Below are 23,204 nucleotides of genomic sequence, written 5' to 3' on the forward strand. Positions count from 1 at the left end.
CTTTGAAAACGCGATTTGGCCGTAAAGCTGCTGCTGTGGAGGAAGAGACAGAGCGGAGGAAGAGCCCGGAGAGAGTCCGCTGAGGAAGGCTGTTCGGCAGCAGGCCGGACTGCGGGTTGTAGGATGATGAAGGAGATCAGGTAGTTTATTGCTGGTGCTGCTTTACTGGTTAGCGGCGCTGCTGCTGGTGCAGATGGAGCGGATGCAGCTCGGACTGGGTGGCTGAAGAGGATCCACCTTAACATCATCTACAAACAAACCAGTTCTGCTGCTTCATCATATCTCACACACAGGCGGAGATGAGCGGGTTTAAGGAGCCGTGTGTGCAGGAGGAGGAGGCTGATGGAGGCAGGGCTGGGTGGGGGAACCATGTGGGGCTTCAGGACGGACTGCTGCTGGGCCTCATGGAGGATTCATACCAGCACTACCAGAGCTCCAATCCAGACTACCAGACAGCTAATCCAGACTACCAGACAGCTAATCCAGACTACCAGGTAAGAGTGGAAGACACGGCAAAAATATTGCTTTGCAATATGTGTAAAATTCTATGATCTACACTAACCAGACACCTCCTTGTATCTACACTCACTGTCCATTTTATTAGCTCCACTGACCATATAGGAGCACTCTGTGGTTCTCCTATATGCTCGGTGGAGTTATAGTTATAGCTGGGCAATATGACAACATATATCGCTATTGTCATAAATTATGTCACAGTACAGTAAAGTATGCTTTTCTGATCGTATCATGGATTTCATCAGTACTTAAAAAACAACTGCATGTTTTATTAAAAAGACAGCCTGTGTGAATTGCAGGCCTATGCTGATATTTTAGGGTTGGGCAATATGATTATATATATTGGTATCATGATAAATTATGTGACATTAGAGTACAATATGCTTTTCTGATCATATTGTGTATATCATCAGTAATTGTAGACACTGACCAACTGCATGTTTCATTATAAAGAGAGCAAAATAAGTCCTGTTTGTGATATTGCATTTTTGCCGTATCGCCCAGCCCTGCTTTGTACTTCTACAGTTACAGACTGTAGTCCATCTGTTTCTCTGCATACTTTGTTACCTTGTTCTTCAATGGTCAGGAACCCCACAGGATCCCCACAGAGCAGGTATTATTTGGGTGGTGGGTCATTCTCAGCACTGCTGTGACACTGATGTGGTGGTGGTGTGTTAGATTGTGTTGCACTGGTGCGAGTGGATCAGACACAGCAGTGCTGCTGGACACTCCTATCTTCTTGGTCCACCTTGTAGATGTAAAGTCAGAGACGTTAGTATGTCTGGCTGTGCTGGTTTTGATGTTCCTGAACCTTCTACTAGAGCAGAGTGTCTGGAAGAGGTGATGTCCAGGATGAGAGGGGTCAGCTGAAATTTTGCTGGTGCTGGAGACGTCCTGAGTGGGCTGCTCTGCCTCACACATGATGGCGGTGGCGGCTCACACTGGTCCGAGTAGCTCGATCATTTCTTCAGCAATAATGGCGTTGTTTTCATCGAGTGTGTGCACGTCACTTGCACTTTTCCTTAGTTTTCTGTCCAGTAGTGAAGCACACACTGCAGCTTCCTGTTCCAAAAATGTCTCTATATTTTGCAATTATTCCCTCCACTGCATCAGAATTTTATGAAAGTAGAGCTTTTAATTTGAAATGACGGATACAGCGTGCTAGTAAGCACTGATTCGTTAGTATTACTACTACCAAGTGCTGATTGTTTAGCATTACTGTTACTGAGCACTGATTGGTTAGCATTACAACTACTGAGTGCTGATTGGTTAGCATTACTGCTGCTGAGTGCTGATTGGTGAGTGGAGCACATTATTTGCTGTTTGTGGTCACTGATGCTCGCTTCCTCGGACAGCGTTCTCTTCAGTCTCTGGGATTACCAAGAACTTGTAGAAAGGAGAATAACCACTCTGTAAGGTCTTCATAATCCAAAATGAATGGGTTAAGATAGAGCATTGAGCAAAATCATAGTTTATAAATGCTTAAACATGAATGTACATTTTATACATTTAATGTAAAAGAATACACTCATTTCCAACACTGAATAGCATAAACATTGTAACACTGCTGTTATATTTCTAAGAGCTTTTAAACTTGAGTTTAGCACTAGCAGTAGCAGTTTATAATGGTGCCTCAGGTACATCCATGACATCTGTGAGCGTGAACAGCCAATGAGCTGCTCCGCTCACCAGCCAATTAGCACTCACTAGCTGTAATGCTAACGAATCAGCACTCAGTAGCAGTACTGTTACCATCCTGCTGCCCAAAAGCCCGTTTGCTGTAGAAAAAAGGAAACATGCAAGTTTTCTTTGCTTTTTTTTTAGTTAAATACATCCTTCTGCTTTCTAAAATTAAAGAAAAGTTCTGGACAAGTGATTAGAAACTCTTAACTTTTTTAGCCATTGAGCTCCATTTACTCTCATTCATTGAGGACTCGCTCACGGATGCCCTCTGGCATTTTTCAGTCATGTTTTTGATATAACGGCGAAATAGGAAGTGGCCAGGCTCCTCATAAACTGGCTCTGTACCGAGCAAGCTTCTTCTTATAGCTCGTTCTCACAGTTACAGCTAGTTACACAGTTGTGGTGAGAGTTCTCGTGCCGCTCCTCCAAAGTTACATATTGCTATAGCAGGCGTTCTGGCCTGGAGTGCACTCAGTGTAGCATCGACATGATTTAGAAGCTGTTATTTTAAGCTGAACTGCTACATCATGTTGTTTTAAATATAATATTTTCCTGCACATTTTAGTACATTTATTTTCTGTTTATGTGCATTAAAATGTGCAGAAGCGTCCTCTGTAGAGGATGTGTTAACTTATTTCCACAGAGACAATCAGAAAAACAAGTAAATTAATCACTAGTGCACAAACTTGCTCACAACTGTATATAACTGCTGTTAATCCTTGATTAGCATCACAGAGACGTATAACATTTGTGTAGTTACTACAGTAAATTTAATAAAATGCAGATATTTTAGTGCAGTAATCCAGCATCATTCTACTCGATTATATATTGCTTTGAATAAACGTTAATTAAACGTTTAAAATTAAAATTTCACATAGGATAAACAAGAGTCTGAAATGATCCAAGTGTGTGTAAATGTGATATATGCAGTTGTTCAGTGCTATAAAAGTGCTGATATAAATAAAAAAGTGCTCTATAAATAAAGATATTATTATTATTATTATTATTACTATTATTATTATTAATAAAAAGATTGTAATTGATCTTGATAATGATAACACATCATCACATTGTCCCTTCCTGCTCCCAGGACGCTGACCCAGGTTACCAAGGATCAGAACCAGGCTCGGATTACCTGGACCTGGTGGAGTACGGCACCCGACGCAGCCGGGCGGGAAGCTCCAGGCACCGCGGGGGGGAGGTGGTGACGGAGCTGGGGCCGGAGGAGGTGCGCTGGTTCTATAAGGAGGACAAACGCACATGGAAACCCTTTGTAGGTCACGACTCTCTGAAGATAGAGGTGGCATACCGGAAACTCTGCGAGCTCAATCCGAGTAAAGCCGCTGAGCAGGAGGAGTGGGAAGAGCTGGGGGGTGAGTCTGAGGGGGCAGAGGGGGGGAAGGGGCAGACGGAGGCTTTGGTCAGCAAAGACATGGCGGAGGAGATTGACGTGGACTCGATAAGCATCAGCGTAGAGGCGGTGTGCGTTCGAGGTGGACTGTACGAGGTGGACGTGAAGGAAAAGGAGTGTTACCCGGTCTACTGGAACCGTAAGTACTGCAGGATTAGGCCCAGCTGAGCTTTTCAGGGCGGTTTTAATGCAAACGAACATGTTTTCTTTAGTAATCACACTGACTTAAAGGGCAGTTTAGTAACTTCATGTAGTAATTAGGCCAAATTACCATTAATATTATATTTTTTTTTACTAATAAGTAGAAACATCCTGTTGGTGGTTAAAGGGGAACTGATTTATCAAAATTTCTGCATGGTTAAATAGATGTAAACAGATTCAGTCAGAGTGGTTTGGTGTGAAATGCTCCATTCTAGAGAAACATACAGAGTCTGAACCAGGCATCCACCTCTAAAAGCTCCCTCACAGAAAGTTACTACATGAAATGGTCATGAATTCACTGCCTGATGTCTGAGACATTGTTTCATGATCATTTTGAGAACTTAAAATCCATTCATGGTGGAGGGATACATGCAGGGCGCTGTGAGGCAAAATAGTGCCTAAAGACAATTTAATATTTCAAATTTTCCACTATTTTCCCATCATCAACATTCCATACAAAACTCAGAAGACACGTGTAGGTTCACTGGTGGTTTTGGATCTTAAATAAAATGTCCATATTTGTGTTGTAGTCATGGCGACCCCTGGTTCCTATCACCACCACTGTAAAGGAATTGGAGTAAGGTTTTCTATAATGAACCATGTTAAATCAAACCACTCTGGATGATTTTGTTTTCATCTCAGTGCATGAATTGTGCATGCATTTTGAAAAATGGGTGAAATTACCCTTTAAATGATAGCAGGGATGTGGTTTTTAAGCTGGGGTGCTGAAATTTTAAGCAGTATATACGTGATGTGATTAGTGACATCATGCACAAGTATTTGCATTTTTTCTTTTTTAATTTTGTTTGATAATACATGCATAAAGTACAGAGAGGTGACAATATGCCCTCACTCTTAATAACAAAGGTGTTTTTTCAAGGGCTCTTTGGTAAAAAAAATAATGGCGCTATATGGAACCATGAACATCATCTGCATGCTTAAATGGTTCTTTGCATGGTCAAATGGTTCTTCAGATTTTTTTGCTATCAAAAACTATGAATTAAATTATTTGTATTCAACATTTCAGTGACACTTTATTTTGAGTGGTCCTTTTAGATGAAACAAACACTCAACAGACTCAGTAATGTCAAAATATATTAGGGTTAGGACTAGGTTTTGGGTTGAGGTTAAGGTGAGGGTTAGGATTAGGTTTTGGGTTGAGGTTAAGGTGAGGGTTAGGATTAGGCAAAGGCATCAGTACTTTTATTTTTCTGGTGCTGCTTTTTTTTTTACTGTGTAGTTTTCTTATCAAAAGAACCATGGGTAAAACCACCGCCTGGACGGTTCTGTTGTGGTCTGTTACAGAGCAGGAGCGAATCCCAGTGATGCGTGGTCAGTGGTTCACTGATGGAACGTGGCTGCCACTGGAGGAGGAGGACAGCGACCTGATCGAACTGGAACACCTGGCCTGCTTCCGAGGCCACCAGATGAAGGACACGTTTGAAACGGAGGCAGTGACCACGGCAGTGGACAGCAAGGATGGTGAGCGAGAGCGAAGGCTGTGAACAGAGGTCAAGTCAAGTCAAGTCAAGAGGCTTTTATTGTCGTTCCATATATGTACAAGTACACAGTGGAGCGAAATTACGTTCCTCCAGGAACAACACGGTGCAACAAGGAACAAAAAGTACAAAATTACAGAGTGCGAACGTGCAGACAGTGTGCAAACAAAAATTAAGCTAGAAACAACACAATAAATATGATAAATTAAACAGACATTAGACACGGAACAGACTGGACAGTGCAGCACCGACACAGCACAGATTTCTGGACATGAGGTAGTGGAATAAGGTGCAGACATATTTAACATGATGTGATCTGTAAGTTACGTCAGATAACATACATATACACAGCAGTTACTGAGGTAGTAAAACAATTAAAACAATTACTGAGGTAGTAAAACAGTTACTGAGGTAGTAAAAACAGTGTAAACACAGCAATGTTCCAGATAGATAGTGCAAGTAGAGCATCAAAAGAGGTGTGTGTGTGTAGGGGGGGGGATTTAGTTCAGTTCTTGTGAGTTTAAAAACCTGATTGCTTGAGGGACAAAGCTGTTGCAGAGTTTGGCAGTGATGGCACGGATGCTCCGGTACTTTCTGCCAGACGGCAGCAGTGAAAAAAGTCTGTGTGAGAGATGGATGGGGTCATTCACAATGCTGGTGGCTTTGCGGATGCAGCGTGTGGTGTAGATGTCCATGATGGAGGGGAGAGAGACCCTGATGATCTTCTCAGCTGACCTCACTATGCGCTGTAGGGTCTTGCGGTCGTAGGCAGTGCAGTTCCCAAACCAGGCGATGATGCAGCTGCTCAGGATGCTCTCCACAGTCCCCCTCTGGGAGGGGGGAGGTGAGCTTTCTTCAGTCTCCGCAGGAAGTAGAGCCGCTGCTGGGCTCTCTTGGCTATGGAGTTGGTGTTAAGGGACCAGGTGAGGTTCTCTGTGATGTGGACACCGAGGAACTTGGTGCTCTGGACGATTTCCTCTGCAGAGCCAGTGATGTTAAGTGGGGGGTGGTCACCTCGCACTCTTCAGAAGTCAACAACCATCTCCTTAGTTTTGAAAGGTCACCAGCACAGTGTGGGTCAGTTAGAGCTGAGGTCAGCTGTACCGTACACTCTGTTTATGTCTCTTTCTCTGTGGCAGTCTTGTTTGATTCTGATGTTTACTGTAACGAGAAGACTGAAGATCTCACTGCCCGATTGCGGTTAAATAAGACATTAATACATAAACAGATCAATGAGTTTTGACAGGGAACATAAGCCAACATCCTCATCTCTCTCTATCTCTCTCTCTAATATATATATTGGTCTGTCTCTCCCTCTCTCTCTCTCTCTCTCTTCATTAATTCAATTCAGTTCAATTCAATGTTGCTTTATTGGCATGACAAATAGTAACACTTGTATTGCCAAAGCTTTTGTAGGAAGATTAAGAACAAAGTACAACAAGCAATAACAGAAATAAAGCAAGAACAGATATAACAGGTGTTAAAATAATAACAATAATAATAACAACAACAACAACCATCTCTCTCTCTCTCCCTCCCTCGCTATCTCTCTTTCCCTGTTAATTTATAATTCTCTCCATCACTTCCTTTCTCTATCCTTCTATGTTTTTCTCTCTCTCTCTGTCTCTCTCTCCCGCTCTATCTCTCTCTCTCCCTGTCTATGAATAAGTTATAATTTTTTCTCAATTGTCAATTTCAGTTTCAACAGTGCTTTATTGACATGAATATAATAAAATATACTATTGCCAAAGCAGTTAACAAGAGACACATGAACATAAATAAGAGAAAGATAATATTATTGATTGTAATGGAACACTCTCTCTCTCTCTCTCTTTCTCTCTCTCTCTCTCTCTCTCTCTCTCTCTCTCTCTCTCTCAGCCATCCACAGTCTGAAGCTAAGCCGCAGTCATGTGGACTGGCACAGTGTGGACGAGGTTTACCTGTACAGCGATGCCACCACCTCCAAAATCGCCCGCACAGTCACTCAGAAACTTGGCTTCTCCAAAGGTCAGATGCGCTGCGTTTCTGTTTATACAACGATAGTAATGTATAAATAAAGGATCTGGTAGTTAAACATTGTTCGGTTCTTAGTACAAATAGTTCATGATAAAGAACGTCAACATTGTTTATACATCCTCAGTGCAGACTGTCCATGCATGGAAACTAAACTACAAACACGATTTAAAGCTGTTTAGCCCCACCCATTCAGCCTGTAGCGGTTTAGCGTCATCCATTCAGTCTATAGCGGTTCAGCCCCACCCATTCAGCCTGCAGCAGTTTAGCTTCACTCATTCAACCTACAGCAGTTTAGCTCCACCCATTCAGTCTACAGCAGTTTAGCCCCGCCCACTGAGCCTACAGCAGTTCAAAACTGTGAGAACTAGAACTTGTCAATGTGTGTGTGTGTGTGTGTGTGTGTTTAGCCTCCAGCAGTGGGACCCGCCTGCATCGAGGCTATGTAGAGGAGGCAGCCCCTGAGGACACGCCCCCTGCAGCCACGCACATCGTGTTTGTGGTGCACGGGATTGGTCAGAAGATGGATCAAGGGCGGATCATCAGGAACACCAGCATGTGAGCATTAGCTTAGCGTTTTATTAGCACTTGCTGTTTTTGCTCATATATTGTTGTTTTGATTATTTTATATCCAGTCGTGTGCAAAAGTTTGTGCACCCCCGGTCAAATCCCATGAGTCTGTCGATTTTCTAAGTGAAAAAAGTGAACACCTCCTCCACATCTGCACATTTTAATGCACAATTACTGTTTATTTACTGAATTTAACATATTGGGGAAAAAGGTAAAACATAAAATGTGGCCTGTGCGAAAGTGATGGCACGCTTTATATTTTATGTTATGTAATTATAAATCAAATGAATTTAGTTTTTTCTCTGTAGAGGATGTGTTCCCTTTTCACTTAGAAAATTAACAAACCATCTCATTTGACTGGTGGTGTTCTAACTTTTGTATTCTTCATATGAAAAGTAAATAAATGTGTAGTGTTTTTAATAAATACATTTGTTATACAAATATTTATAAATGGCCAAACAAAGATATTTTTGTTTAAAGCACTTTAGTGTTTGAAACAGTAGTGGGTGATGTACCAGTTCATCAGGTTGAGATTCTTTTTAAGATGTTAGTTTTGTCATTATTGTTATGCCGGTATGCAAATAAACGCAGATAACACAACTTATTGAAAATGAAGTTTTGTTCAGAACAATACACCATTGGTATTCAAAATGGTTTTATTTGGAAACAAATATACAAACGTACACTTTACCATGATAGAAACCATGAGTAATCTTAATTAAACTGATATATAATTTTTGCCCACAACACCCAGTACATGAAATACATTTTGGACTAAAAAAATTATATATTTGAAATGTTTTATCGCAACGTAAAAATACATGCCAGTGTATTTCTGTTTTATATGGATGACTGTACAGTCTTTATATTTTTTTTATTGTCTTTTCTTTCTCTTATATTTGTTTTTTTTAAATGCTTTCTGTTTTTTTACTTTATTTAAACTGTAGTAATAATAATAATAATAATAATAATAATAATAATTTATATAGCAGCTTTACAATCACATGACAGTATCTGTTGACGTAAATGCACAAACACACCAGAACACAAAATGTAAAAGAGGTGATGGAATATAATGTACAAAATTGTTATTATGATTATTATTATTGTTGTTATTATAACTGCTGTAGAGCAGAGCAAACTCTGCACGTGCTGTGTTTATTAAATCTGATGGTTGCGTGTGTGTGTGTGTGTGTGTGTGTGTACAGGATGCGTGATGCTGCGAGGAAGATGGAGGAGAAGCATTTCTCTGACAGAACTACAGAGCATGTGGAGTTCCTTCCTGTGGAGTGGAGATCTAAACTCTCTCTGGACGGAGGTGTGTCCACCCAGCAGGACACCAGAGTAAACAGGATTATAGCTCAGTGAGATGGCAAGAATATCATTACACGATGATAAAAATAATAATATTTATAGAGCACTTTTTTATCAATGGTAGCTCAAAGTGTTTTATAGACAGATAATGATAAAGCTTAACAGTGATATAAGAGATCATGAATTTTAATTTAAAATCATATAAGACAATAATAGAGATCAGATTAAAACGATAAAGTAGCAGAAGCACTGAGTTAAAGAGCTGCGTTTTTAGCTGTTCATTAAAAGGTGAGCTCTGTGCTTGACTGTCTAATAACAAGTGAACTGATTCTCATAAAGCAGCTTTCTCTGAATTTCAGTACCAAAGATCAGCATTTCAGTTTTTTTCATGATTTAGTTTTTCTGACACAAAGCTTGTCAGCCTGTCAAAGTCTTGATTATCAGAAGGAATAGAAATGTATAATTGTGTGTCTGCTATGAAAATTGATAGGTTTCCTAATGACATCACCTAGAGGTAGCACGTACAAAGAGAAACAAAGAACAAAGACCCTAAAGAACAAAGACCCTAAAACTGAGCCCTGTGGGACTCTATAAGAAATGTTAAATGTCTTCGACAAATTGTTTCCCAGAGAAACCATGAACTGTCTATTAACTAGGTATGATTTGAACCATTCTAAAACCACCTACTTCCCAGAATTCAAAGCAGTGTATTAGAATCTTGTGATCAACAGTATCAAAAGATCCAGTAAGACCAGGATGGAAGATTTTTGTGCATCAGTGCTGAGCCTGAGGTCATTCACAACATGAACCAATGCTGTCTCAATATGTATTTCAATATGGACAAACATAGCACCAAACAGCAGGGCTACATAAAAAAAGGGTTTTTTTTTCATTTAAGGAAACTAAGAGGGAACAATTGTTCATGTTGTTGTCATTGTTTACTAGCTCTCTATAATTGGTCTAAATCTGGTTTTGTGATCAGCTAAGAAATGTAATGCGGCCAGAAGCTCACACTACTTGACCTCTGTGTTAAATTGGGCCCCGTGTTAGGTTTTTCCCCGTGCTCCACTGTTAGGGTTATTGAACTTGCGCCGTGTTCAACAGAGCAGCAGTGGAGGGTCTCTGGTTTTTAGCCTCCCTCAAAAATCTTCCTTCAAGGTTCAGCTTAGCAGTAACTCATTTACATATCACATGAAGCATGCCCTAATTCAGAGGTTTCGATAGGAAACCAATAAAACAACAGCACTCTGCATCTTGTTGGTGGAGACTGAGGTGGAGCGGTAAGTGCACTGCTCCCTCTCCTGACCACACTTCATAATGTCAAAATTACAGCCACTGGAAAGAATAAAATTTGAAATAAATAAAACGTCTTAGTGTTTTTTAAGACTTCAAAGTGATATGATTGTGTTGAATAAAATAACACAAACTTTATTTTGTGGGTGTAGTCAGTAGTATAAAACAAAAGCAGTGTAATGTCTCTTTAAATGCATTTCTTTAAATCAGTGTGCATGTAAATTAAGTACATTCACTCTTGTATTGGATTGCCATGTGCACAAATTATTAGTATTATTATTATTAGTTTCTGTTTTTATTATTCTTATTGGTATTATAGATGATTTTTATGCAGTTAACCAAAAGGACTCCTACTTGGCATGAGTTTGATCGTACAGATATGCCAAAGAATGATGAAGAAGACTGTGAAAACTGTGAAAAACTTGCATACGTTCATTTTACGATCAGATTTGACTGTTTGCAGCTTTGATGAACGAAGTCCAGTGAGAACTGTGAAAAGTCTTTAAGTATAAAGGTATTAAATGTTTGCCATATCTCCCACCACTAATTGACAGGGCCAAAATTGTTATTTTTCCTTGAAGTGTTTTGCCTTAAATGATGAAAATATTGTTTTTTGTTGTAATTTGTTGTTTTTTGTTGTTTATTGTTGCATATTGTTGTAAATTTATTGTTGATTTTGACCTGATTCGTCAAAATTGCCTATCGTCCCAGCCTTACATTTACACTTATTCAATTAGCGGACACTCTTATCCAAAGTAACGTAGTCAGGTTAATTGCACTGCAGAGTTTAGACAGGTTGTGTGTGTGTTGAGTTGAATAGTGTGTTTTGTTGCTGCAGACACTGTGGACTCCATCACGCCAGATAAAGTGCGCGGGCTGAGGGATATGCTGAACAGCAGCGCCATGGACATCATGTATTACACCAGCCCCCTGTACAGAGATGAGGTCAGATAATACGGCCACCCTATGGCTGCTCTGTACTCAAAGGGCAATTCCACCCATTTTCCAAAATCCCTCAATAACTGAGTGTGTGAGATTTAAACAGAGTGACTGAGAGTGGTTTGGTGTGAAATGGTTCAGATTTCTTAACAGTGGTGGTGATAGGAACCAGGGGTCGCCATGACTACAACACAAATATAGACTTTTTTTTGTTTACTATCCAAAACGACCAGTGAACCTACAAGTGTCTTCTGAGTTTTATACGGAATGTTGATGATGGGAAATAGTGGAAAATCTGAAATAATAAGTTTTCTTTGGGGACTATTTTGCCTCACAGCGCCCTGCATGTATCCCTCCACCATGAATGGAGTTTTAAGTTCTCAAAACTATTATAAAACAGTGTCTCAGACATCAGTCTGTGTATTCATAACCATTTCATGTAACAACCTTCTGTGAGGGAGCTTTTAGAGGTGGACGTCTGGCTCCTATCACCACCACTGTGAACAGTTCTGACTTGGTAACTTGATAAGACACCAAACCACTCTGAACCGTTTAATTATGTAGAAAATTTTGAAAAATTGGTTGACCGGTCGTTTAGTCGTGTTCCTCTGCTGTTTTTCTACAGATCACTCGAGGTCTGACCAAAGAGCTGAATCGGCTCTACATGCTGTTCTGCTCGCGGAACCCAGAGTTTGAGGAGAAAGGGAAAGTGTCCATCGTGGCCCACTCTCTGGGCTGTGTCATCACATTCGACATCATGACTGGGTGGGACCCTGTCCGCTTTCATCACCTGCAAGCCCCTGATGCCATGGAAACAGAGCTGCGGCGTAGAGGCTGTGAAGAACAGCGACTGCTGGAAGAGCTTTATCACACACGCATGAGGTACCAAACACCCATCGCACTATCAATCACACGTTTATTGCTATCATGATATTAGTATTGGATCGTTAAGGGCTGCAAAACACAGTTTGCCTCACACATATTTACGTATCGTTTGAAGCTAATATGTGCCTCACTGAGTGAGTGACTACCATAAGGAGCTTTTAAAGGGCTCATATCTTGCTTTTTTGGTTTATTTTATTTTTTCTTCCTTTCCACTTATGACATGTACGTTTATGGTACAAAAACATATAATAATCATAATAATGTTATACATGACCATTTACAACCTTTTTTTACAATTACAAAATCATGGAAAACCAATTTTTTCTTTGCTTTTTTGAAATAAAGTAACGTAAACATTGTTAAAGTTTTAAAACATACCATTTAGTCCATACATACAAAACAAACTGCAAATATTTTATGATTTTATGTGCATAGATTTCAACCCCTAACAACTGAGCTTTTTCAAGCAGTGATCATGAAGCCACATGTCTGCTGCAGCTCTGTGCTTTTTACACTTGTGGCAGTGCTGTTCTTGACATACTTTCATCGTCACTCGGCTGTAGTGACAGCTGCAAACTGCACACTGTCCCAGAAACACCTCCAAGATATTTAGTGCAACAAAACGATAACTTAATAAGTAGGCATACATTCTTTGACTTCTCTAAAACAGTACAACTCTTCATTCCACCAACCAGATATTTCAGCCACCTCGAAACACAGTCGTCACATGGAAAAAAAGGTTCTGCTTTTGGGACTGATGGCATGTACATATTTTTTATAGCGTTTGTTCAAACGTTGTTTATTTGCCATAAAAAATGAATGGAAAAATGTTGACAAAATTCAGATCTAACTGCCGCAAGAGATTGATAATTATTAACACAGATATTGTGTGTTTGTCTGTGTGTGTATGTGTGAGTGTGCATGTGTGTGTGTGTGTATATAGGTCTACACCTTAGACCTTAGCAACCACTTGGAACATCATAGCGACAGCCTAGTAACATCTTAGCAACCACCTGGGATACCATAGCAATGCCTTAGCAACACCATAGCAAACCTGAGATAACAGAACAACAGCATAGTAATACATTAGCAACCACCTGGAATAACAGAACAACACTTTAGCAACCGCCTGAGATTTTATAGCAACAGTTTCTAATTTGTTCATGAAGTTTCTTCTTCCTTAATATCTGGGTCTCAGGATGGACACCAGCTCTTCCTGTGGGACAGTTTAGGAAGCCCTGTTCTATACAACTGTATGCAGGTTGTCGTAATCCAGTTTATGTAATGCTCCTGAACCACTTTACTGTTTTACTGTCAGATTGAGGGACTTGGAGGATCAGTTTCAAGGCCTGAAGACCTCATCCTCAAGAACCTCTCCTCCCTTAAAGTTTAAGGTAAGTTGGAAAGTGATGCTTTTTTCTCCTGAAGTGTTTGCTCGGTTCTGAGGCTGATTGGCTTTCATCAGTTGGATCAGTTTGAACAAGTTCAACTGAAGTATCTGACAAAAGTTCCTCTGTGCATTTCAGAGCAGATCTTTCCTCATGCATTGAACTGAGAACCATCGAGTTTGCAGCATTAGAACTCCCCTCAGTCCTGAGAGTAAAACTCTTTCATTGTTTTTCTGCATGTTATGTTTGAATTATGGTTCTAGGTGGAAAACTTCTTCTGCATGGGTTCTCCTCTGGCTGTGTTCTTGGCTTTGCGGGGCGTCCGGCCGAGTACCAACGGAACACAGGACCACATCCTGCCCCGGTCCATCTGCCAGCGGCTCTTCAACATCTTCCACCCCACTGACCCTGTGGTGAGCTGAACCAGAGACTTAGACTGGAACTTGAGACTACACACTTAAAAAAAAGATGGTTCTTCAAGTGTTCTTTAGTAAAGACAGTGGTTCTATATAGCAGCATGAACACTCACAGAACCCTTTGCATTATTAATGGGTTCTTTGCATGGTGAAATGGTTCATAAGATTAATGGAGAATGTTCTATAGATGATTCAGATGAAAAGCTCCAAGAAGGGTTCTTCTATTGTTACAAGCTTGACATTGTAACAATAGCAGAACTCTTTTTGGTGCTGTATAGAACCATATACAACACATTCTCCATCAATCAGAAGAGCTATTTTACCCCCAGCCACTAGGGGGAGGAAGAAAACTTCACCGGACAGATTAAGGCTGACTGTTTTCAGCTGTTGAGCTCCATATTTAAGGAGAGCTCACACACAGCTCTGCTCAGTCTTGAGTTCATAGTGCCACATGCACACCTCTGTTGAACAAGCCGGTACTGGTATTGTTCTCTCTCAAGTTCTGGGTTTTTTGTTCCTGGTCTCTACCAAGTAAAGATCTCAATTTTCTTACTTTCTCCCAGCCACCAAAAGGAAAAAGGGGGAGGAGGCCAAATGAAAAAAGTAAATAAAGAAAGGAGCTATATGAGCTAAAGGAGATTGTCTTGTTTGTTGCAGGCTTACAGACTGGAGCCTCTGGTCCTAAAACACTACAGTAACATCGCACCAGTCCAGATACACTGGTAAGCCACTTAATGCCACAACAACACAGCCGTGTATTAGCTTCTCATGTGAGAAAGAAAAAAACGTTGCTGTTAATCACATAATCACTAAATTTTATTTTTGATTTTGGCTTCTAGCAATTATGAAAACAAGATAATTGAGATAAAAAGATTACTGCATTTTGCTTCACAATGATGCTCTCGTTTTGTCTTAAAATCCTTTTATCTTTAAATCCTGTGCGCCCCTTAGGCTCTCATACTCAACAAATACATAGGGCAGAAAAAAGATCTCATTCTGCCAGCATACATGCTAAAAATGTCATATTTTGTTTGTGTTTACAGTGGAGACCCATGATGTCTCAATGAATGCGTTTACTGCTTCCTTTTATTTACATTTATTCACCTCAACCCGACTTACTGATTCACATTTTGTTTGACTGTAAAATTTAATGACTGTGGAAAATGATTGCGGTCAGCTTAAATAACTGTGATCATCTCAAACATTTGCTGATAATGTAATAATTATGACAGCCCTACTTCTGATCACATGATTCCATTTGTAGTTCCAGTGAAGTTCAGCCTCTGCATTTTGTGTCTAGCTCTTCGGAAAGGCTCAAAGCAAGGATTGTGCTTTTTTTTCCAACTTACTGCTAACTTATTTTTCCGATCTGTGCAGCTCCACAGCCTTCTGTCTCAGTTTAGTTGACAGCTCTTTGGTTTTGCTCATGTTGATGGGTGACAGAAGGGATTTTACATGTGTGTAACCTCATATTTATACCTGAGGGAAACAGGAAATGGTCATAGGCGACAGTGGAGTTCCTGGAGCAATAAAAAAGAAAGACAAAGATGCAAATTTGTTTTTTATTTTAAGGATCACAATCATTTTGCTCCATATGTTTTTGAAAGAATGTTTTCTGATTTTCTCCCCAATTTTCTCTTGAATTTAGGCGAATCCAGTTCCACCCACTAGTTAGACCTCCCCAATCACGTGATACCTCCAGCTAGAAGCACAAACTGCCATTAACGCAATGTTATTGGACAGCTGAACACGCTTGGAGGAGAACACTAACCACCAGTTCTGTTACGTCTGTGAACAGATGCCTGTGCTAGCTAGCATCACACTGAGGGATGGGGGAGACTGGGGGCCATCCTGCCCACCCAGAGAGAGAGAGATAGGACAAAAGTGCTGCCTTGGACTCCCAGCCACGGACGGTCATTTAATTGACATTTTTTTGAGGGGTGCCAACAATTTTGGAATTGCACGTAAAAAATTATGTAGTGTAAATCAGTTTTATATCAGGACATCAGTTATAGCTCTAATGGCTGAAGTTCAAAGCTGACCACAAACAGATGTGTGTGGGTGCATATTAATGTGTGTGTATATGTGTTAATGTGTGTGTACTGCAGGTACAACACCAGCAGTCCCACTTCATACAATCATGTCCGGCCCACTCTGCTGAACCCGCTGAAGGAGAGTGCCTCAGTGTCGGACAGCGAGAGTCTCCCGAGCCCCTGCACGTCCCCCCCACAGAACCGCAGACACTACGGAGAGTCCATCACCAGCTTGGGAAAGGCCAGCATCATGGGTCAGCAGAACCAGCACAACCTCCACACTGTACACATCACACAGTTACTGTAGCTCAATCAGGACAACTAGAGACTTTAGGGCTCTATAAATTATATTTTTCTTATCACAACAAACTCATCATAAACAGATCAAATCACCTCTAAGCCTTGTCGGAGCTGAATCAGTCCTGTTCAAATCAGGATCTCAGTAATGTAATACAACCAGCTAATAGTAAACAGCTCCTCATTTTTTTGTGATTTCAAGATGAGGCTAACAGCTAAAATGGATTAAGATTTGACCCTGTTTCTTAATTCATGACAGTTCAAGTTCATGTCAACACTACTGAAATCCACGACTATTCACCCTACAATTAGGTACCATAATTTGGAGTTGCCGTTGATAACAGACGTCACTTCATTCTGAAATTAGATGTAAAGCCTCCTCCCTCATCCAGTGTCGCGAATGTTATTAGCTTTATTATTGTTATTATTATTATTAACTGTTGGTTGTATGTTATTAGCTGATAGGAGGTGTGTGTGTGTGTGTTCCTCAGGAGCGGCGAGTATAGGTAAAGGCATCGGTGGAATCCTCTTTTCCCGGTTCTCCCGTTCCAGCGGGCAGGTGGGCGGAGCCGAGGAAGAGCCGTCAGACTCCGAGGGCGGGGCGAGTGAAGTGGAGGGCGGGGTCACAGTGGAGGAGGGCGGAGCTGCAGAGGCAGAGGAAAAGATGGAGGAGAAGGAAGAAGAGAAGAGAGAAGGAGATGCCGCCAGTATGTCTCAGTCCACCTCCGCCATCATGGACAACTCCACCTGTGAGTTACGTTCTCTCCTAAAAGTCCTGTTTTATTTAGAACCCACTTAGAACAGTGTTCTTTATCGGAAATAAATTGGAAATTCCCTTTGACAGGCTCCACCCACAAATAAGTTCTTTCGTAGCTACTGTCTGATGATCTTTACAAAACGTTGGCAAAAATCCCATTCAGACGAATGAGCTGAGGTTGGAGTATAGAACATTTTCGAAAATGGTTCTATATAGCACCCAAAAAGGTTCTCCTGTAGTAACAATGTCAAGCTTATTACAGTAGATTATTGTTATTATTAGATATTATCAAAACAACAAAGCATGGAATTTGACCGGGGTGCCTGTACTTTTGCATACAAATATCAATTTAAATTTGCATTGTATTTATATTTTGCTGTCTGATAGTTATGTAAACTGTTTATTTGACTTACTGGTTTTGACTATGTGTTTCTCTAGGATGTAAAAAGCACATATGGCGTGTCTTTTGTTTTAAAGTAAAAAAGCTTGTCACAGCTGTAGTTATAAGAGAACACATTTATGGGCGGAGCCTGGCAAGGTTAATTGGAGCTGAAAGGACCAGAGCTGTCCTTAACAGTTCAATCGAGATCCCAAACACAGTGATTGTTAGTGAAACTGCTAAAGCTGGTCAGTATTAGCCTGCATTGCTGTAATTGACTGTGATGTTATTAACTTCTCGCTGTGTCCTGCTGTTTCAGTGGAGCTGGACAGACGGATTGACTTCGAGCTGAGGGAAGGGCTGGTGGAGAGCCGCTATTGGTCAGCGGTGACATCTCACACTGCCTACTGGTGTTCGTACGACATCGCTCTGTTTCTGCTTACGTTTATGTACGGACCCAACAGCACCAACGAGAGCGCAGAGGACCACCCGGAATCGTAACGCACTACACTACACACAGGCACGTTTACTGCTCGTCACAGGTTTGGGGACACCTCGCCTTATCTGAGCGCCGGCCCTGTCGACCCCATCCGTAAGTCCAAGAGATGATAACAGTCCTCGTTCTCTCTGGGTGGGTAGGGTGGTCCTCCAAGATGTACCAGAATTAGCAGTTAGCATTCACCAACATAACCGTCTGTTAGCTGACAGAATTAGCAGGTACCATTCTCAAGATATCTGTAAGCTAACAGAATTAACAGCATCCTCCAGTGCATGTGTGTCAGCTAACAGAATTAGCAATTAGTGTCCTCCAATGCAGGCATCTCTTACCTAACAGAATGAACAGTTATCGTTTTTCATGGCAGGCGTCTATTACCTTACAGAATTAGCATTTGGCATTCTCCATTGCAAGTATCTGTTAGCTAATGGAATTAGCAGTTAGCATTCTCCATGGCAGGCATCTGTTACCTAACAGAATTAGCAGTTAGCGTTCTTCAGTGCATGTGTGTGTTAGCTAACAGAATTAGCAATTAGCATTCTCCAGTGTACGTTTCTGTTAGAATTAGCAGTTAGCGTTTTTCTGAGGCAGGTGTTTGTTACCTCACAAAATTAGCAGTTATGGTTCTTTATGCCAGGCGTCTGTTACCGACAGACTTAGCAATTAGCATTCTCCATGGTACATTACTGTTAGAATCAGCGGTTAGCGTTCTCTAAGGCAGGTGTCTGTTACCTCACAGAAATAGCAATCGTTCTTCATGCCAGGCATCTGTTACCTAACAAAATTAGCAATTAGTATTCCCCGAAGTAAGTTTCTGTTAGCCATCAGAAATAGCAGTTAGCGTTCTCCAGTGCCTGTATGTTAGCTAACAGAATTAGCATTAGCGTTCTCCTTAAAACAGTTTGGCAGTTTTAACAGAGATAAATTCTATTTAATATATTAAACTATTGCAAAAATCAAAAATCTGGATTGAAAACCAATTTGTAAAGCTAGGTGTCCCCAAACTATGGACAGGCAGCTTATGCATATTCACATGCACGAATGCACAAATACGTACACATACAGACAAACGCCATGCACTTACAGTGGCTGTAGAAGCTGAATAGGTTAATAGACCCAGTTCACTGTGCAGAGACACGCTGTCCACTTCCCCTTCTTTGCCTTGTCCGTTGGTGAACACTTGGAATTGCCTCCGTCTAGTTTAGTCTCTGGTCAGTTCTGACTGTTTTTCATAAAGCACTGGACGAATTGCATACACATTTCTGATTGCAGCCCCGCTTATAGTCATGCCTTCTTTACTGTTATTGTTTGCCTCTTTCACTGTCGCAGCATTAGAGTTCAGACAGAGTCTGCCAAACCGGTTATTTAGCATTTACACAGTGGAAATGATGAATTGAACCAATATTTCTACATTTTTACTGCATTTATATAAAAAGCTCCTTCGGCTGTGTAGCAGCATTGCCCTCTCCATGTTTACATCACTCACTGAAATATGGCTGAAGCGTATCTGTGGTCGTCGTTTACCATTTGGAATGCAAAATTCTGAATGAAATTGCCAAATACTGATCTTTGAGTTTGTGTATTAACCAAAGCCTGGAATTTTCAAAGCATGGAAGCACAAATCGCCTGAAATGCAGTACTCATAACTACACACAGCAAATGGCAAGGTGTACATTAAGGGTGAATGATATGCTGATACGTTATCATTATTGTGATAAATTTCATCCCAGTGCGCTTTTCTGAGTATATTGTGGTAGAGGTGGGCGATATGTCAACAATACAATATCATGATACCTCAAAAAAATTTCACAGTACACGATATGTCCTGATATTTATTTTTTTCAGACATCTGATCAGTTGGAACAAGCGCCAGTAATGCTACATTTAAAAAAAAACACTATCAAAAACTGTTAACACAATGATTTTTAAACAATATTCGGCACTAAATCCAGTTAAACGGGACTAATTTTGCTCTCCTTGTAATGAAACATGCAGTTGGTCAGTGTCTACAAGTACTGAAAATATACACATTATGCTCAGAAAAGCATATTATATTGTACTGTGAAATATTTGTATCATGATAATGATGTATATGGTCATATTGCCCTGTGTGGGTATCGTCAGTACTTTTAGAATCAACCCAGATCTTCAGACGCTCCAAATTTTTGCTCTATCCCCGCTCCAAACACACCTGAAGCCATTAACAGATGTATAACAGGTATTATTATTATTATTACTATTTATTAATAATATTAGTGAGCCTGTAAACATCAAAACTATAGTCACCACAAAAACTACACTGTCAGCTCATGTTATTTATTTATTTTTATCTCTTTTTATTTGTGCTGATGCCAAATTAAATTTCAGAAAATAATCATACTCAGGTTTCAGGTGCATTTTTGTCAGTTTCAACTCAAAATATTTTGATACATATCGCCCACCTCTAACACATATTCAGACTAATATTTCTGGGTCTGCTGACATGCTAGAGCGTTTTGGATCCATTTTCGGATTGATTTACAGCAATATATTATATAATTTTATATAACGACGTACTGCATATGCTCAGATGATCCAACATGGGGATGCTTTTGGGAACCTTAGGCACCTAAACAAATTTTATGACTCAAACGTAAGAGTGAATATTACGAAGGCTTAATTGTATAGATCAGAGAGATTGACTGAGCACTGTTGTAATAGAAGTGGACCCACTGGAAAATTATTTTAGAATTGTATGTTGAATTATCGAACGTATTTTGCCCTGACAATATTAAAATAAACTTAGAAAAGTTTAAAATTGTTATTTATGTATAATTACTATTGTTATTATTATTGTAATTTGCACACCTTAGTGTGACCACACTGTTGCATGAAAGCCACTTTTGCATCGCATTCAGCTAACAAAGAGTTTCAGTCAATGTAAATGAGATTTAATCACTAAAACAATGGGAGAGTCACGCTCCAGCACTGGATGTATCGTTGTAAAAGGACTCACTGTTGGTTTTAATGAGACCGATGCTGAACTCTCATTTTGTGTTACTTTTGTGGTTGTGTGTTTTATTTATTTATTTTTTTCCTTATAGATAATAATCCTTGAAACTCACCCCTATGCCTTTACATTCAGAGGAAATAAGCTGGTAACATTCTCCCCCTCACTCTTAGACCAACTGTGGAGGTGCCAACAGTGTGAACAGTGCCACCGTCTGTCCGAGCAGGACGATGGAGCAGCAGAGGGCATTTACTGACCCATTTACAGCCCAAAACAGAGGGCACTTAATGCCCCAAACGAAGGGCATTTACTGAGCCAATCGGAGGATATCAACTGCACCAATCAAATGTCATTTAAGGTCTCAAAAGAAGGACATTTTCCTGACCCAATCAGAGGGCACTTAATGCCCAAAAAAGAGACACTTGATGCCCCTATCGAAGAGCATTTACTGACCCAACTAGAGGACACTTAAGCTCCCATTTAAAGCCCCAAACAGAGAGCACTTAATGCCCCAAACACAGAGTATTTACCGCCCCAGAGGACATTAACTGCCCCAATCAAACATCATTTAATTTCCCTTTTACTGACCCAATCAGAGGGCACTTAATACCCAAAACAAAGCCCCAGCCAGAGGACATTTACCGTCCCATCTATGGCCCCAAACAGAGCAATAATAATAATAGCCATTTATAGCCCTACTGGAGGGCACTTACAGGCCCAACTGGATGCAATTCTACCCAATTACATTTATAGCCCACATCAGAAGGTATTTATTGCCCCAACTGGAGGACATTGTCTCAACCACAGGGCACTTTTAGCCACAATCAGTGGACATTTACAGTGCCATTTACAGCCCCAACTGGAGGGCATCTACTGTGCCAACTGGAGGGCTCTTACAGCCCCAACTGGGCAGCATTTACTCTGCCAAGTGGAGGGCACTTACAGCCCAAACCAGAGGGCATTTATTGTCCCAACCAGAAAGACTTTACTCCCTCAACTAGAGGGCATTTACTGCCCCATCTAGAGGGACCTAACTCCAAGAGGACAAGAGGACACTTATTGCCCCATCAGACATCTGTTAGCCCCATGTACAGCCCCAAAAAGGACATTTGCTGTACCAAAGTAGAGGGCACACACTGCCTCAACCAGAGGGCATTTACAGCACTCGCCAAATAGCATTTAATCTCAAACTGCCCCAACTAGAGGGCATTTATACCCCTAATTGGAGAGCATTTACTGCTTTCCATTCCAACCAGTGGGTATTTACTGCCCCCCTCTGCTGCGTCCGTCTGTCTGCTCTTCATTAGCCCCCTGTGTGTGTGTTTATCTGATTAAACGTGTAATGCTGTGCTGCTGTAAACTTTGTTCCACTGTAAAGTTTCTCTGATGTCCAGCAGGCTGTGCCTCCTTCATTCCTTAAAACCATTTCAATATTTAAAACTTGTAACAAGCTGTAATTTGTTCACAACAATGACAATAAAAGCCTGAAACAAAAATCAGAAGCTGTGAGTTTCATTGCCAGTGTTCTGTTTAAATGAATTGCAGTTCAGTTTATGCTGAAATAACCATTAAGTACAAGCTATATATGAGGATTTGGAGACTCACGTTCAGTTTCTCAAAGAAATCTGCAGACACTCCTCCAAAGTTCAGTCTTAGAAGCTGGTTGATGATTTTCTGAAGTAATCCAAACACATTCAGTGGTGTTGAGGTCTGGACTCTGGGGTGGTCAGTCCATTGTTCAGCTTCTTTGTTTGATGTGTCCGTCTCCTTTTCTCAGTGAGGCTCTTCTTGATCAGCTACACATCCTTTCAGACCCACAGTCATCTCACAGTGGAAGGATGGACAGAAACACCTGTGGATGTTTTCAGATCTGAAGCAGCTCAATTTTCTCCTCTCTCTCAGAGATGAAAGCTTTAAGTGCTGTTTATCTGTTGGGAGCAGTTTTGGTGTCGACCAGGTCTTCCAGGAGGTTGTTATGAGTCACATTTTCTCTGTAGCTTTCAATCATTTTTTGAACTCCAGTTTTGGAGACTTTGGAGTTATTTTCCTTTACTTCCTCTTTCATAATGTAAGCAGATTATCTCATATCTAATCTCCTCACAAACTTGACAATAATGGCTGTTTT

The 23,204-nt window shown here is 40.7% G+C and overlaps 1 protein-coding gene across 1 annotated transcript; it reads left to right on the plus strand.

Annotated features, from left to right (window-relative positions):
• The first annotated feature begins 6 nt into the window (after positions 1-6).
• Positions 7-22,575, plus strand: ddhd1b (DDHD domain containing 1b). The gene is made up of 14 exons (XM_036582419.1): positions 7-494; positions 3,290-3,749; positions 5,117-5,293; positions 7,189-7,317; positions 7,734-7,881; positions 9,102-9,211; positions 11,339-11,445; positions 12,065-12,321; positions 13,643-13,718; positions 13,976-14,125; positions 14,786-14,850; positions 16,237-16,415; positions 16,950-17,207; positions 17,914-22,575. The coding sequence occupies exons 1-14, from the start codon at positions 300-302 to the stop codon at positions 18,093-18,095; spliced, it is 2,493 nt and encodes an 830-aa protein (XP_036438312.1). The 5' UTR covers positions 7-299; the 3' UTR covers positions 18,096-22,575.
• The last annotated feature ends 629 nt before the right edge of the window (positions 22,576-23,204 follow it).

This window comes from Colossoma macropomum, unplaced genomic scaffold (genome assembly GCF_904425465.1).
Source record: "Colossoma macropomum unplaced genomic scaffold, Colossoma_macropomum, whole genome shotgun sequence".
Lineage (NCBI taxonomy): Eukaryota > Metazoa > Chordata > Actinopteri > Characiformes > Serrasalmidae > Colossoma > Colossoma macropomum.

Bases quoted from the DNA above. Each gene is read 5' to 3' on its own strand.
- ddhd1b (XM_036582419.1), top strand. From the start codon at position 300: ATGAGCGGGTTTAAGGAGCCGTGTGTGCAGGAGGAGGAGGCTGATGGA. The intron at 3,750-5,116 runs GTAAGTACTGCA...GGTCTGTTACAG, and splicing joins TTACCCGGTCTACTGGAACC to AGCAGGAGCGAATCCCAGTG. The intron at 12,322-13,642 runs GTACCAAACACC...TTTTACTGTCAG, and splicing joins CTTTATCACACACGCATGAG to ATTGAGGGACTTGGAGGATC.